The sequence below is a fragment of the Hibiscus syriacus genome, unplaced genomic scaffold (assembly GCF_006381635.1).
Source record: "Hibiscus syriacus cultivar Baekdansim isolate YM2019G1 unplaced genomic scaffold, ASM638163v2 tig00110418_pilon, whole genome shotgun sequence".
NCBI classification, from domain to species: Eukaryota; Viridiplantae; Streptophyta; class Magnoliopsida; order Malvales; family Malvaceae; genus Hibiscus; species Hibiscus syriacus.
In genome coordinates this window covers 521,868-540,116 of record NW_024062730.1, presented here as the reverse complement: position 1 = coordinate 540,116, position 18,249 = coordinate 521,868, and the positions used below count along the sequence as shown (strand labels likewise).

Sequence of the window (18,249 nt, the reverse complement as noted above, 5' to 3'; positions counted from 1 at the left end):
TTCTTTAACTGGATAAAGACCAAGAATTTGTTTCCCATTGAAACCATATTTTACAATGTCACCATGAAGTCTTTGAGGTTTTGGAGGCAATTTGAGCTCATTGAGGAGCTTGCTAATGAAACGATAATCAATAAGATCCTACTTGATAACATTACTTATTCAACCATTATTACTTATGCCAAGAGATGCAATCCCTTTGATAAGGATGTAGAATGGTTTGAGAAAATGTATAAAATTGGTTTGATGTTTGATTAAGTCACTTATTCTATCACAACCTCGATGCCTCATTCCACAATGCACATACTCTAGATACGATAATTCTATATTATAACCTCTCGCGCTCGCCATAGGTGGTAAAGGTAGCGATCTCCAATAAGACCCTACTTCAAGCCTCCAACTCAATTGATGCAACTAAACTGATGTTACCCTCATTTTCTCATGAGGATCTTTGGATCTCTTGGCCACTTGATTGAGTTAAGTCTATCGGTATCGAAGTCCACCCATTTTAGCCTATCGTTATCGTCTACCAAACTCATCTTTATGTTTTATACCCTATCCACGACCTTAACCTATCATGTCAACTCGGAGAAGACTTTAGATAGGATCGTTACCACTATGTATGAATATCTATACAAGGCCCTTAAGTTACATTCTGCACCTTAAGGAATCGATTGAAAACAAATCTGAAGTATATCAAGTTTAACCAAAGGAAATCTCTCTTGTACTCGAGCATCGTACAATCTCCTTAACCGGCTAGAAGGACTGTAACCTCAAGATGCCCTCAAACGCTTGTCGATATGTTATCCCTACACCCACTTAGAGACTGATACTGTGTAGGCATCTTAGGTTGTAGAGATATCTCTACAGTCTTCTACCAGTTGATAGCGTCACCCATGAGCACAACAATGACACATCCAAACCTACTCTCAGAGGTAAAGTGAGGTTGTTTCAAAGTCCTCATGGTTTCTCTCAACCACTAGTTGACCAAAATCGAGTCATCATCAACTAAACTGTATAACTTCAATGTCTTAAATCTCATTAGCTCATCTACCAAAGACTCTATTGGTGTTGTCACAATCAGAGCAACCAGTTAAGCAGCCTATGCTTTACAAAAAAGTCCACTACATCCTTGAGTGTTGAAGTAAATCCTCTAAAGAATGATGTCTTAATGACTCTCACTAACATCAGAACCTTGTGATCCCTTACCCTAAGTACGAACTCATCGCTAAAATTATTGGGATGAGAGATACGACTTCTTATTAGTGTTATAAATGAAACGAGACAGATTGCGAGCTACTCGAGATTGACTCGGTCAAGGCTCGATAAATACTCGGATCGAATGGACTCTACTCGAACTCGAGCTCGACTCGAATTCTTAATGAGCCGAAACGAGCTACTTGATACTCGACTCGAAAAGCTCGTGAGCAGCTCAAAAATATAATATATTAAGATTTTGTTTAAAAAAAAATAAATTATTAATAATATTAACATTTATGTGTTGATTTTTTTTAAAATATAATAAGGGTTTCATGTATTTAAGGTTTAGGTTCAAGTTTGAGGATTCAATCTTGTTAAGTTTAAGATTTTTTTTCATTTCGAGCCTTTTCGAGCTGCTCATGAGCTTCAGTTCAGGATTTCGAGTTCGAGTCGAGCTTAAAAATTTTAAGCTCGCGAGTTTTCAAGTCGAGTCGAGCTCAATTTCAGAGTTTTCGAGTCGAGTCGAGCTCAGCAATACTCGAGCTCGACTCGGCTCGTTTACACCCCTACTCCCTATCCTACCACTGAGATTACTCTCAGAAACCATATCCATCACCATTTCGTAAACACGTTTACAAAGAGAAAGCACCATAAGGATTTCAGTCTTATAAGAGAATTTTCAATACCTAAGGACGTGTATTCACTGACACCTTACTATAAATGACCACTAGGTCCTAGGGCTGACTCAGCCTGATTCTCTGGTACCACTAAATGTAACACCCAAATCTGAATCTGACCCGAATTCAGAAATCTAAGTGTTACACATAACCACCAAGGCGGTTAACCGTTAAATTTAAAACCTAAATTTTCTTTTTATTTCAAAATACGATATGATTACCAAAATAGACATCCAAAATAGTATTAAAATCTTTTCATAAATCTAAGCTCCATGACTCATATTTTTAAATCAAATAATACAACGTAAAGTTTTTAACTCCAAATACACAATTAAGGGTCCTATGAATACACATGCCCACTAAATAACCATATAGTACTCTAGAAGAAATGTTGGAAACCCTGTTGCGACGGTGCTCATCAAACAACTCAAGCTAAATAACCTACGAACGAAAACATCCAAACCATGAGCTTATAAAGCTCAGCAGTATAATCGTTAATCTAAAGCAATATATGAATCTCATCAGCGTAATCATGCTAAATGACATGGTAATAAGTTGTAGGTACATGCATAATCTTAATCAAGTGGTACATGCTTAAGGTTTAAATATTTCTATCACTATAGTTTGAGTCTCATGCTTCTCTTTGTCTTCTACTAAGAGCCTCGCCATGAGTGTATATATGTATATTGTGTCTTTAACCACAATACCAAATAATGACATAATGCAATAAGCATGATACATAGCAAAATATTGAATATACAAATATATACATATAGTGGCATTGTCATCGATTAACGAATACGTCATAGCACTGGTACTAAAGTGCCTCAACATTGATACGGAAGTGCAGTAGCACTGATACTAAAGTGCCTTAGCACCGTTGGGAATATATATGGATATTTCACATACATATACTTTAGACGATCGTTATACATACAAGTAGCTCGGGTGTCCTTATCGTTTCCCAAGTTTCAAACAAATGCATAAGACTTATGGAATTTTACTTCATAATATTTTTATGGTTATCACATATATAACATTATTTTTTACCCTTTATATCATAATTATTATCAATTAAAACACAAGTAGGTGAGATTGTTCCCTCACCTGCTACTATCTTGCTCGTTCTCTCACTTAGAACGTTATACAAGAGCTTATTAGAGAAATATTAGTGGTTCTAGACCCCTTCCTAAACCCTTAAATCAAAGTTGGGTTTATTTACCAATTTAGTACGATGGTAGCAATACTAAGTCCTTTAGTATTGATACTCGCCTTTCAATATCGATCTTACCTTAGGTATCGATACCAAATATGGCTACTAGAATTTATAACTCAGCGTTGGTATCAATACCTCATCCTTTGGTATCGATACCTGACGAATAGTATCGATACTTTATGAATAGAATATCGATATTACCCAATAAAACCCTGATATTAGTCATTTATAATATTCTTACTAAGTCTTCATAAACAAGGTTTCATTATAGAGGTAAACGTCTCATATCATTATTTAACCAATATGCAACTCAAACTCTTACTAGTGTAGACTAATTTATTCGTATGATACCTAATTTCTCTATTACATTATTCGTATATTACACCACCTCTCTTATAAGGATATCATTCACAATGATCTGTCGTTCACAAATATTCGATATGCACTTCTTTAAAGGTACTTTAAAGGTTTCTTACTCAAGGGTAGTTTTGTCATTTATGCCACATAGGGGGCGTTTGGGTCATTTCATAATTTAGGACTCTTTTCTAAGCTTAGTTGTACATTTTACAATAATCTATAACCATTCGGATGCAACGAGTGATGTTTTGAATATTTTGGCATTGACAATATTAATACTCTACCAAATAGTACAGGTACTCCATTAATATTGATTTATCTATTGATACGAGTATCGATACTCTAATATTAATATGGATATTAACAAGAACAATGTCAATACTATGACCTAGAGAACCCTAAATAAGGCTTGATAATAGCCCAAAATCCCTCCCAAACACTCTAGCTTTGTCCTAAATCAACAAATAAAGCTTAAAAAAGTCTTATATGGTTATCTAACACCATAATAACATAATCTTTACAACAATAACATCATCTAGGGCATGAATAAATCAAAACCCCCAAATATGCTCAAATCCCCAAATCCCCAACAAATAATCACATTTAGGAAACTCGTAACACAACAAAGGATTAGAAATATACTACATTAACTAGAAAATCTAAAATAAAGCTCCTTTCTTAAACCACACTTGTTTCCTCGTCTTCCACTTGAATTTGAGCATTCAACCCCTACAATCTCTTTCCAAACAATAAATGAATGAGTTTCTAAACAACAAGGATGTTGCTAGAGGATTTAAGGATGAATTTGAAGTTTAAAAGAAGTATAAAAAGGCTAAATAAACTTACTCTTAACTATAGCACGAAATGGAAAGAAAAAAAAATGAAAGAGGATATAAAACTCACTTTTTTCACAAATGGAAGAATCACACTATTGGTCCTTCACATTTTGTCTTACATTCAAAAATCCTCTTTTTATAACCTTTTGAGCCCGATTTCAACCCACTTAAACTCTCACTCAGCCTAACAACTTTATTTACGAACTCCACGAGGTCCACATACCTCTCAAGCAAACTAAAAACTATTAACCTGGAATTTGGGTGTTACAACTTTAACTTCCGTTGCCAAGATGTATGGAAAGGCGAGGTGGGCGTAAGATGCATTATAGTTATGGGAGGAAATGAATTAACAAGAAACTAAAAAATGAAATGAAGAGCATTAACATTTTGTGTTTTAAAATGGGTGACAACGAAGAAGAAGAAAATGACAAGCGGGTTTTGGATTTTTTTTAATTGTCACCTCAGACTTTCGTTAAGGGGTTAAGGAAAGTCAACGACAGATGAACTTAAATCGGATGAATCGATAACATTATGGACTTAAATTGGATAGACCAATAATGTTAGGGACCGTTTACCTTTAGCTTTTAAATTGATAACCAAAATCAATCAAATCGAAAATAAAGGGGACTATTCACACCTTTAAACAAAACAAAGTAGTTTGGTTTAGTGGTTAGAACTTTTCATTCTAAATGTGTGATTGAGGTTTGAGACCTCCAAATAACAAAGTTTTAATTATTTGTTTATACACACACTAATTAGAGGAAAATATGTCTCTCATCTCTTTAAAAGATATTATTTTTTATAAATAATTTTTTAGGGTGTTGTTTTTGTAATTAAGTTAAAAATCGGTATATATGGATTATAAAATAGTTAATAAAAAGGTTTGTAGAGTGACGGTGTTATTAATCTTGGGAAAGACTCACGTGTGACAGCCTTAATATACGGTTAAAGAAAGGCGTTATCGGTTTTGTTATTATTTTTTAACAAAAAAGGTAAAAAATTACCAAAAATATTATTATTTCTACCAATTTTGTTATTATTGGGCGCTTTACCGGTTTTGTTAACATGTCCGGTAAATCGCTACCAATTTTTTTTCTACCGATTTTATTATTATTGGACACTTTACCGAAAATGTTAAAAACAATTAATGTTTTAGGTAGAAATAATAATGTTTTAGATATTTTTTTACAGGTTTTGTTAAAAAATAATAACAAAATCGGTAACACATTTCCTTAAATGTATATTGAGATTGTCGCACTATATAACTTCCCTAGATCTTGTTATCTGGCTTTTACGAGATATTATTGTTAAGGGTTGGTGAGTATTTAATTATTTAGGGTAAAGTATAGTAGTTGTTACTGAACTTTTCTAAAGATTTCATTTAGGTCCCCCAACTTTTAAAACTTACAATACAATCCCTCAATATTTAGTCCGTTTGTAATATGGTCCCTCAACATTTAGTCTGTTTGCAATCTAGTCCCCAACCGTTTGACGTCGTTACACTGTCGTTAGTACGTTTGCAATATGGTCACTGAACTTCTCGGGTGCTTGCATTTAGGTCCCCCAACTTTTAAAATTTTCAACACAATCTTAAATTTTATTATAAACCCCAAATTCCTTTTCGATCTCGAATTTCCTTTTTCGATCTCGAATTTCCTTTTTCGATTTTCTCTTCTCATTTTCAGCGTAACTTTTCAGCCGGGGATGCATGGGACATTCTAATCTAACTTTGAATTATGTGGAGGTGTTGACTTGAATAAGGGTTCATTGAGAGAAGACCCTACCAAGGGACTATCGGGATCATCAACGATTCAAGGTGTAATGTTAGATACAGATCATCTCAGGTGAAGCATAGATGTTTGATGAAATGCTTGTGAGAAAAAAATGGGGTTAGAAATGCAGAGTTGACAAATACTACTAATATGAACTAAGTCTCATTGTTGAAAGTCACCAACAAAGCTGGAATTATTTTGTATAAATGATATATAATAATTTCTTCGTTTAATCCTTGTGCTTAAAGATTTTCCAATAGATGATAAAATATAATAAAATCCCAAACAGCGCATTTACCTCTCGTTTGGTTTTTGTTATTCAATTTTTCGCCATTTAAAATTGTAAACCTAAGCAGTGCTCTGTCTTTCAGCTTTTTATTTACAAAGAAAAAATGGATGAAGAATTGTTGGAACGCAACACCGATTGCGTTTATTTCTTAGCGTTTCCCCTCACTTGCAAAAATGTATTTATTTTCTCTTTTGGGCTATCCGGAAGTAAGCTTTTCCTCTTTCGTACTTTCCCATTTTCAGCTCGCATTGTGTTTTTTGTTGAATTTTTTATGTTTATGGAATTGCATGTCAATGATCTGGATATTCAGTGTTAGTTTTGAACCAAAACCATCTAATTTTCTTTATTTCTTCTTAATCAAAACTTTTAGTATTCCTTATGAAAGATATTCAGTCCATCAGAATAGAAGTGAAATAGGGTCTTATGCTGATTTTTTTTATATTCTTGTTTGGTTTTTCTTTAAATCATGGAATTGGTTGTGAGTATCGACATAGTGAAATCGCCAGGCTCAATCCGAGAGACTGTTGATACTAGTTTACTGGGAATTGTATTGATCATACCTGTGGTTTTCGGCGTCCTGTGAGGTCGTATTCTTTTTAATAAGTTCATGTTGATTATGGGATTGATATAACGTGAACAAATTAATTTTTTTTACATGTTTTGGAAATTTTACAGTTGAATTGTATTGAATTATAGCTTTAGAAGACAATTCTACATGCACACAACTCGAAAGGCATCATGACAGGGTGGTATATTTGAAGCAGCTACTTGACCCTGTCATGATGCCCTTTCGAGTTGCGAAAGAGACTGAGAGGTGAATGTGCTGTTTGGGATTTCATTATATTTGATCATCTATTGGAAAATCTTTAAGCACAAGTATTAAACAAAGAAATTATTATATGCCATTTATACAAAATAATTACAGCTTTGTTGGTGACTTTCAACAATAATACTTAGTTCATCTTAGTAGTATATGACAACTCTGCATTTCTAACCCCATTTTTTTCTCACAAGAATTTAATCGAACATCTATGATTCACCTGAGATGACATGTATCTAACATTACACCTTGAATCGTTGATGGTCTCGATAGTCTCTTGGTCGGGTCTTCTCTCAATGAACCCTTATTCAGGTCAACACCTCCACATAATTCAAAGTTAGATTAAAATGTCACATGCATCCCCGACTGAAAAGTTACACTGGAAATGAGAAAAGAGAAGCGAAAAAAGAAATTCGAGATTGAAAAGAAATTTGGGGTTTAGAATAAAATTTAAGAATGTGTTGCAAGTTTTAAAAGTTGGAGGACCTAAATGCAAGCGCCTGAAAAGTTCAGTGATCATATTGCAAGCGTAGTAACAACAGTGTAATGCATGTCAAACGATCGGAGACCATATTGCAAATAGACTAAATGTTGGGGGACCATATTGCAAACGGACTAAATGTTAGGGACTGTATTGCAAGTTTTAAAAGTTGGAAGACCTAAATGAAAGCTTTAGAAAAGTTCAGTGACTATTACTATAGTTTACCCAATTATTTATTATTTAATCATTAGGTGTATGCCCAATTTTCGTCGGACGTAGCCTTCTGTGACTTTGGGTTCCTTTAGGCTTTAGATCAAAGACTTGTTTATTGGACCGGTGACTTTTATGGGATTAATTACATACCTAATATTTTAGAAAATTGTTTAAATTTAATTTATTCATAAAAAAAAGTTTGCATACTTATTTTTCATAAAAATATAAAATTAAAATTTTGAACCGTATTCTTTAATTTCTATATCTTTATCACTGGGTAACAATAATCTGAAATTTCAAATTTAGAACCGAAACTAAAATTATAAAAAGAAAATCATATAAACATGACCTTTTCTTATTACAGAGAATAGGAAAAATATAGAATTTAACGGAGTATATAGAACACAACTGGTCCATATAAAGCATCAACCGAATGATGTCTGAATGTCACCGAGTCAGCTGCGTTGTTTGGACCGAACCAAGTCCAATCTTTAATCTTCTTATTTATGTTCAGATTTGGGATGGTTCGGAATTGGGATAGCTTTTTGTTTGGTTCTTTTTAAAGTAATAATAATTTAGTTAACCAATAAGTGTATTGTTCACACATGAACGAACAATGTTGTGTTATTTCCCTATTTAAATTAAGGTTTGAGTTTAGAGATAACGAACTATTTAATTTGGAGATCATTGATTATTGTTGAGTGTAATGCTAGTGATTTGTTTATTAATATAGATTAAATAATGATAAATATTTGTTTGAAATAATAAATTATATTATCATTGAATGAAAAGACGATGCACGATAAAAATAACACAATTCCGACATGAAAATTCAAATAATGTGAACAAAATTAAAATTAAAATTTTATCTTAGGTACAAATTTCATCCTCCAAAAATTGTAGTAGTTATCAATAATCTCATTATCTATATTTAAGATTAGAGTTAATATTAATATATGCGTGAAGATTAAGAGAACTACTCAGACATATTAATTCATGAATGATTATAAATGTATTGATAAAATATCGTAAAAGGAGATTTAACCATACGAGGCTATCGGCATTTTTCTGATCAGAAGGAATATCATTTTAAATGTAATACAAAACTCTAAATTTAAATAAAATTATGTCATAAAAATAAAAAATGAAATGAAAATAATATCCAAAAATAAAAAAAATAACGAAACTATACATCAGCTAAGACAATATTTCAAAAGAATAAAACAAAGACACCGCCTCTCAACAAATTATAATAAATAGTTTATTATTTAACTTTTGAATTTTAAATGTATTATGAGAAATATTTATTACGATTGTAATTTTAAAAAAATCCAGTCAAATATAAAAAATAATAATAAAATTTGAAGGTCATTAATTTCATAATATCTAAATATAATATTAGAGTAGACCACCCAACTATAGCCCCTTTTTATTTTGATCACCATTTTTGAATTCTTATCAATCAGACCACCCAATAATTTAAATGCATTCAATTAGGCCACTCGTCGTTAACATTTTAAGAAAGTGCTAACGTGGCAGTTAATAAAATTTGTATAATTACAAATTTGGTCACCATTACTTATATATTATCTCAATTTGGTCCTAAAATTAATAAATTAAAATAAATGTAATCTTCAAATCATATCCCATGTGTCACCACCCGATTAGAGGATTTAATTTATTTTAATTTAATATATTTAGTTTCCACCAATTAGAGGATGAAATGTGTCACCCTCTCGTTGAAAAAAAATTAAGAGTGATAAAGTGGCCTAAGGGATTTGAAACAATAACCATGGGAAAAAGGGAAAAGCTCAACGACTACGCCAAGTTCAATTTTTTTTTAAAGAAGATTACATATTGTATATATCTTGTTTCCTAGTATAATCTTAAATTCTTAACTATAAAAATATATATTTTATTATTTTTTCTTAATTTATAGAATATATATTTTTTGGTTTAAATTATGCCAAGTTTATTTTTTGAGGTAAGAATATATATTTAAAATATTTTAAAATATTTAAATTCTTAACTATAAAAATATATATTTTATTATTTTTTCTTAATTTATCGAATATATATTTTTTGGTTTAAAGTAGGCCAAGTTTATTTTTTGAGGTAAGAATATATATATATATATATATATATATATATATTTTAAAATATTTAAATTCTTAACTATAAAAATATATATTTTTTCTTAATTTATCAAATATATATTTTTTGGTTTAAAGTTGGCCAAATTTATTATTTAAGTTAAGAATATATATTTAAAATATATATATATATTTGGTTTAAAATTCATTTTTTATTTTTTTCTTAATTTATTAAATATATATTTTAAAATATTATAAGAATAAAATTTAAATCTTTAAGTTAAGATAAAAATATATTTTATAGTTAAGTATTTAAGATTATACTAGGAAACAAGATATATACAATATTTAGTCTACTTTAAACCAAAAAATGAACTTGACCTAGTGGCTGGGCTTCTCCCTACTCCCCAATGGTTGTTGATTCGAATCCCTTGTGCCCCCTTTACCACTCTTAGTTTTCTTTCCAATAGAGGGTGACACGTGTCACCCTTTGATTGGTGGAAACTAAAAATATTAAATTAAACTAAATTAAATCCTCTAACCTAGTGGTGACACGTGTCATGATATTTGGTATTAATAACAAGTGGTATGATTTGATTCAAAGATTAAATTTATTTTAATTTACTTAATTTAGGACCAAATTGAGATAAAATATAAGTAACAATGATCAAATATGTAATTATATCAATTTTATTAATTACCACATCAGCACTTTCGTTAAATGTTAACGACAAGTTGCTTGATTGAATGTATTTAAATAGTTGGGTGGCTTGATGACCAAATTGAGATAATATATAAGAACAGTGATCAAATGTGTAATCATACCAATTTTATTAACTGCCACATCATCACTCCCGTTAAATGTTAACGGCAAGTGGCTTGATTGAATGTATTTAAATAGTTAGATGGCTTGATTGATAAGAATTAAAAAATAATGGTCAAAAGTGAAAGAAACTATAGTTAGATGGTATCTGATATAGTTTACTCTATATATATTAATATCTTACATCGAAAGGAGATGACGGAAAGTTCGCAATTTTTATAGTTTTGTTAGTTTGGAAGGTGTGAAAACGGGAACGTCACTCACACCAGGGCATAATCGAGAATGCATCATACTGATGCGCCCAATCGTTACACTTCAGAAATTCTACAACTTATTTTAGAGGATAACAGATTTTTTTTTAGAGGTAAAATGATTGAATATCAGCAATTGTAATAGACTGATTGGACGTTAATTATCAAATGATTAAAAATATTTAAAATATATATTATTATATGATCACCTTAGCTTAATAAAATAAATAAAAGAAAAATTAATCAAAAAATCCTACCAAAAAAGATTGGAAATGCACACCATACTTGTAAAGAATAAAATGAAATGATTTGAATCTTTACATTTAATTTCCATACCAATTACTTTTTTTTGTTAATTCTTATTTTTAATATTTTTTTATCATCATCACTTTTATTTTTATTTTATTTTTTTGGAAAACCCGCCTAATGTTATTAAAGGAATGATGTTTAGGGGTGCTTATCAAGTGAGTCGATTGTGAGTTGAGTAGTGTTCGACTCGTGCTTATTAAAAAAATTATTGTTCAACTCGACTCTTTTCTCGTTAAGCTCGTTAAATTTTTGCTCGACTCGTGCTCATTCAGAAAAGTTGTTAATCGTTAAGCTTGTTGATCATTAAGCTTGATGTTTATTGCTCGTCTCGTTGTTCGTTAAGCTTGCCGAAACTTTTACCTTATTTTTTTAACTATATGTAAAATCTACTAATACTATATAGAACTTAATATAAACATAAATTAATGAATTTAACCCAAAAAATATCAAAAGAATGTATGAAGTAATTTTAAAGTATAAACTCCAAAGTAACATTCCACAAATACATTAAAAGAATAAATAATATTTGATTTTTGAATGTATGAAATAATTTTTAAGGCAAGTACTAAAAAATTATATTAAAAAAATTAATGAGATGTTCACGAACCTACCGAGTCAAGTTAAACTTGTTCGACTTAACTCGTAGAAATGAATATTGGCTTATATTAAATTTATATATATATATATATATATATATATATATATATATATATATATATATATATATATTGGCTTATATTAAATTTATTAATTCAATTTTGCTAGTAGAAAGGAATCTAAAAGAAAATTATATTATAAAGGAAGTACGTTTTAAGAAATCACCACACAAATTCTTTGAAATTACTATTTCGTATCTCAAGTTTATTATGATTTTGTATCTGAATATTATTTTCAAAAAAAATTAATATATTTTATTCTTCCTATAAATTTTGAATTCTCCATCATTCTCCTTGACTTTGCCTTCCTTTAGCCTATTAGTTCATCTCTCTTTCAATTTTCAACTTGCATTGATGCACCATCTTTGCCTTTCTATTTGACACTCTTTTTTCCTCGTATGTTTAACACCTAGTGCTGATTAAGAGAGATTTTTATTGAGACCAATTTTCCTTCAAAAAGTAATTAATTCTATAATATTATATTTTTCCCTTCAAAAAAAATTATCACTCAACAACTTCTTAAATTCATTTATTTGATTTTCTCTTCTCTTGAATATTACGTGTTATATTTTGCAAAGATTGTATAGTGTTTTGCCTGACCCGAAAAATGTCAAGGACCGAACTCTACAATCGGAGAGCATGAGATCGTTGCATGTACTCTCAATCAAGTGTTTAAAGGGGAGCTCAAAGGCCGATAAATGGGCCGAAGATATGCTCCAGACAGACGATCAAGGCTTGATCGAAAAACTTAAGAGAATAGAACACTTTTATTAATATAAAAGATAATTACAATTTTGTACACTTACCCCACTAATTTTATCTTCTTTCTTTACCTCTAAGGTCTCTCTCTCACTCACATTTGTGGCAATATTTTTTCTCTTTTTTCACTCTTAAAGCTATGGTCAAACTCGCCCTTATTTACGGATTTTAATGATCATTGTATTTTTGGCACATATCAATATTTTAACAATTTAACATTACAAATATCTAGATTATTCTAATAGATAATTCTAAATAGACTTAATTATAAAATAAGTTTTTAAACTATATTGCTTTTCACGAATTGGTGCCTAAATTATTATTTTAGATGTTCGGGATGTAACGACTGTTAAAAAAATCATGTTAAGTGACACTTGTATATTTTTAGAATATAGAATTTTTAATTTTTAAAAAATAAAAAATATTATTGAAAAAAATTAAAATTAAAAAAAATTCTTCCCCAACCTATGTCCCCTCCCCTGCCTTGCTTTTCCATGGCCAAACGGAGAAAGGCTAAATGATCGATCAAACGACCAATCAAATGGTCAATGGTTAGCTACCGTAATCGGCTAAACGGCTAATTATCATGACCGGCCAAAGAAATTTAAAGGATTAGATATTTGAGATTTTAGAGATAATGTATTGAAGTGTATGAATTTGTGAATTTTGAGTTTTGAGATAATAGCATGGGTTATGATCGGTCAGTGAGTGGTCGACGACGTAGGTGTGGCAAATCGTCGATAGATGGGTGACCAGAGATGACCGACGATTGGAGTAAAAGAGAATAAAATAAGATATTTTAATAATTTGGAGCTTTTTTATAATTTTAGGAAAAAATTAGAGTTTTTTTTATAAATATAATAATATTTTTAAGTTTTTTATTTAAATAAAAAAATTTAAAATTTTATAAAGTTAACATTGGAATTTAACAGTCATTACATCCCGAACATTATAGGTGTTCGTAAAAACTTATGCGGTGTTTAAATTTGGAGCTTTAAACTTTTATAAAAGTGACACATGTCCTTTAACGGTAAAATTTAAAAATTTTAAGTTTTTTATTTAAATTATTTTTTTGAGCGAAGTGTCTAACATTATAGGTGACACATTATGTGGTTAAAACGTTTATAATATTAGACACTTCGCTCAAAAAAATAATTTAAACACCAATTTATAAAAAATAATATAATTTAGATACTTATTTTATAATTAAGCCTTCTAGATATAATATAGAATATCTAAATTATTTTATAATACTTCTACGCATCTATATTTTTATATTATTCTAAAATATTGTTAATATATAGATTTCTTAGAATATTCATTGACTTTTAAACTATCATCTTTGCCTTCTATAATTGATTCAATAATATTCCCATTTTTTCCCTAAAAATTCTCCTCATCCACTTTCTCTATTCATTTCTTTGATTTTCTCTTCTCTTGAATATTATGCGTTGATCATCAAAAAGATATTTGCAAGAATTTTATAGTGTTTTAGCCGACCCGGAAAATGCCCATGGACCAATCTCTACAATCAGAGAGCATTAGATCACTGCACGTACTCTCGATTGAGTGTCTAAAGGGGAGCTCGAAGGCCGACGAATGGGCAGGAGACATGCTCCAGACGGGCGATATCGTTGAGGAGATTCGTATTGGATCCGGCTCAGGATTGACTCACAAGGCGCCTTTTAAAGGCGGCAAGAGCGGTGTCCTGAGGATCCTTCACAGCTCCTATAAGAACAAGGAGACCTCGATTCTCGTCCGAGTCAGGCGAGGCAACGACAAGTTCGCTCAGCTGCAAGCGTGCATAGTGCCTAATGAGTCAGGCGGGAGAAAGCAGTATATGTTGAGGTCTATAGCGGATCCAAATTACGCTGTCGGGTTCTTAGATCGGACTGAGTCCGAGTGCTTCGAGTTGCAAGGTGAGTTTGTATATTTTTTTCGCCGCCGAGTCGAGTGATGATTTATTTTCTTTTTGTTTGCACTATAGACTTTTCGACCTTCTTGCTTGGATTCTTCCGTGTCTGCTCCGTACCAATGTTGCGTTAGACACGTGTAATAATAAATTCTTTTAATATATTTACTATTCATATTTACAAAAAAATGCTATACCAATTAATGCTGCCTCTTAATTATACAATTTTTAAAAAATATATATAATTCAAATATCTTAAAATTAAAAAAATCATGTAAACTAAGACATAATTTTCTCAAGGAATGATGTATTTTTATGTAAATTGACCTAATTCTTGTCTTTTGCTTCATTGCAACCATTACTTCTCGTCTACTTTCCAACTCTAGTTTTTAATTTATCATGGTGGGCTCTAGTGTTCAGACTGAAAGCATATCAGCTTGAAAAAAGCATGCTCCCCCATCACCTTTGGTCTTCTCTGTGTCTTGGGTTTTGTAATCCACTGATCAATGGCTTTTAGGGGCACATTTCCATATTTGATTGGTCCCGGTAATATTTTATTATCAATAGTAGATTTTTTAGGTTATATTACCGAGAATGTCATTATCTTCCTTTCATTAGGTATTGTAACATTATCGGCGTTTTGGACTAAAATACCCTTAATTTTTTTATTTTTTTTCGAAAATATCCTTCTTCTGTAATTGAATAATAAAAATTTTACGAAGGTTAAATTATAAATTTATCCTTAAATTATTTTAGATTTATAAAAAAAATCTATAATTAAAATTTTATATGAAGTTTAAGGGTTAAAAAAGTTTACCCTTTCATTAAACATTTTTTATATTTTTAATTTTATAAAAAAATTATATAAATATTATGAATTTAATTTTTAAAGAAAATATATAAATATTTTACAATTTGTAATATTATACAAATATATAATTAGGACAATTTGGTCAAATATACATTCCAATAATCTTTTATTCCTTTAACCAAACACGGTAATCTTACATATCTGCTAAACCAACTAAACACAAAATACAACATTCCCAGTAATCCTATTCCCTGGTAATCTTTTATTCCCACTGGTAATCTTACATTCCGTGAACCAAACGCATCCTTAGGGACTTAAACGTACATGTTGTGAAGTGGAATTTATCAAAATAAAAACCAGTCGCTTATTGGCTTAGAATTTCATAACTTGAAATGAAGGCATGATGAGCATAATTTGTTTGGAGTTGGTTGAGAGACTAACTTCGCAAGACAATCCTCTTGAATGTGAATAGGTGGGGATGGAGGGGTAGTGGGATAAGGTCGTATTCCTTAGAATTTTTAAATTCACGTGTAGTTGAAGTATTTTCTTTCATATGTTTTAAATTTTATAATTTTACGTTCTTAAATTTCTGCTATAACTTGGCAAGATTCTGCATTCTTTATCGAACAGGACAACATTCGAGACTTTTTTTAGTTTATGTTAACTTTAAGATAGATTATGTCTTCAAGCTGATGCTATATACTCAAACTAACCGGATTCAGAGGTGAGTGTTGGATATCATTCCTTTACCGGCATCAATGGTGAAAAGGACATTCGAAATCCTAGTGTACTAACATGAATTTAACCTACGAAGTATAGTTGTATAAGCATACATTCTTTGTCTTTGTCCTTGCTTAATGCTCCTTAAAGGTCACTGTTCTCTACTTATCCAGTAATATCTGTTGTTGGGTTTATACTTTTTAATAGAATAATTGACTCAACTGTCTGCTCCTTGGTAATTGGTATTCTTTAATCTCTTCATAGAAGTTGTTCATAAGTGAATGTTCTGCACTGATCCATAACTTGTAGAGAAGAGAAGTTGGATTCGTTTCCTTTAGTTTTCCCCTAGTTTCTGATCTGATGTTAAACAATGAGTTCACAGCTTCAAGGAGCTCCAGGATGGTCAGTGAGCTAGAAAGGTCAAGGCTTCAGGATGGATACATATCATATCCGTGGGAAAGGAGGATGCAGGAGGTGCTATCAGTTCCCAACTCAAGCAGCTTTCTTTCCATTCTCCTCCTTCCCAAGGCTTCGGATCGATTGGCCTCTCGATACAACGACTTGGAGGATACCCTTGCTCGAGCAAATGCTTGGCTTACTGCATCTCAGGCCTCAGGGGTCCCCATTGTTTTCATGAATATCCAGACTGAATCCTTGCTCACTAAGGTACCATGCCAAAGCCTTAATCTTCATTTGAAGTATTTGGAAATTGTTCACCACTGATGTTAGCTAGCGGCGATTTTAGACCCTTGGAACTATTTCTCTCTAATTTTTTTGAGCAGATCTCTGGGGAAACTGCCTCAGCTACTGTGAGCGCTGGGTCATTATCTGATTTATCAAACCTAGCCAATGCAAGTCTTTATGGTTTTGAGGACTACCATGGGGTTGACATCGGAGTCGTTCGAGTGGCTCGCCTGTGGTACGCCCCTCTTGCCGAAGAAATCGCGATCGAGATCAAATTAAAAGAAGACGACACAAAGCTGGGGTTCGCCATAAGCCGCACAGAAGAGGTATGCCATGCCATATGATTCTCCATTATTGTCAAGTTGACACCATTTGCTTACACGTTGTTCTCTCTTTAACAACAGGGATTCATCTACATATCATCCGTCATCGATGGTGATGAAAATGTGCCCTCAACGAGATCAGGACTCGCCACTCTCTACAGAGAAGCACTGAACTCATCCAGGCTGCTGGTAGTCTCAAGATTATCAAACCAGAAGGTTCTTCCATGGATGGTTTCGTCAACCGGAGCCGTCCGATGCTTCGATACCGTCTCGGTAAGTCAAAAGCTGTCGCTACACCGTCATGCCAATGTGCCGATCCTAATGCACATCTTCCTGTGGGATCAACCGTTGGTTTCCCGAGGTTTAAGCAGTGTCAGGCAGTGGTTTCCCTCTCCATCAGCGTTACCATTGCCCCCTGAGGTTAGACTAGCTCACCAACCTAACGACAATCAAATACTGCCTTTGCCACCTGATGAACCACATGGAAGCATACCCTCAAGCGACCAGCCGAACCACAGGTTACAGCGAGACACTGCCGGGGAGGTGTCCTTCAGATTTCATGATTTTTCACTTCCTAACAACTGGGTATGATTCTTCGTTTCATGCTTCACCGTGTATATAGCGGAAACATAATATATATCCCTATAAATACCAATAACAAGAATTAGATAATAAGTTTTTATTTCTTCTAGTAAAATTCTTCTCACATACCCGTAGTCTTTTACCTTTCGAATTTTCTACGTAAATCTAATTTTTATTTGTCTTTCTTTTTTGGACTTAGCAATAAGTATTCAGATGAGATTCGAATATTTTTATATTGAATTATCCTCTTACATATCGATTACCTATTAATTACTTTTCTAATACATATTAAAATACCCCAGCCAAACATTAAGAACTATATATATTAGCTAAGATAAAATATACAAAAAAAAACAAGTTCAATATAAATTTTTAAATCATTATGACTTTTTATATTTTTTATTAATAATTTATAGTTAAATTCAACATATATTTTTTGTTCTTTAAGCAGAATATGTTTTATAAATT

At 31.7% G+C, this 18,249-nt stretch overlaps 1 protein-coding gene across 1 annotated transcript; it reads left to right on the top strand.

The window, feature by feature from the left end:
• Window positions 1-14,095: 14,095 nt before the first annotated feature.
• On the top strand, window positions 14,096-17,850 carry LOC120124332. Its single transcript, XM_039143036.1, has 4 exons — window positions 14,096-14,668; window positions 16,575-16,858; window positions 16,975-17,202; window positions 17,281-17,850. Exons 1-4 carry the CDS (start codon window positions 14,257-14,259, stop codon window positions 17,788-17,790), a joined length of 1,434 nt encoding a protein of 477 aa, XP_038998967.1. The 5' UTR covers window positions 14,096-14,256; the 3' UTR covers window positions 17,791-17,850.
• The last annotated feature ends 399 nt before the right edge of the window (window positions 17,851-18,249 follow it).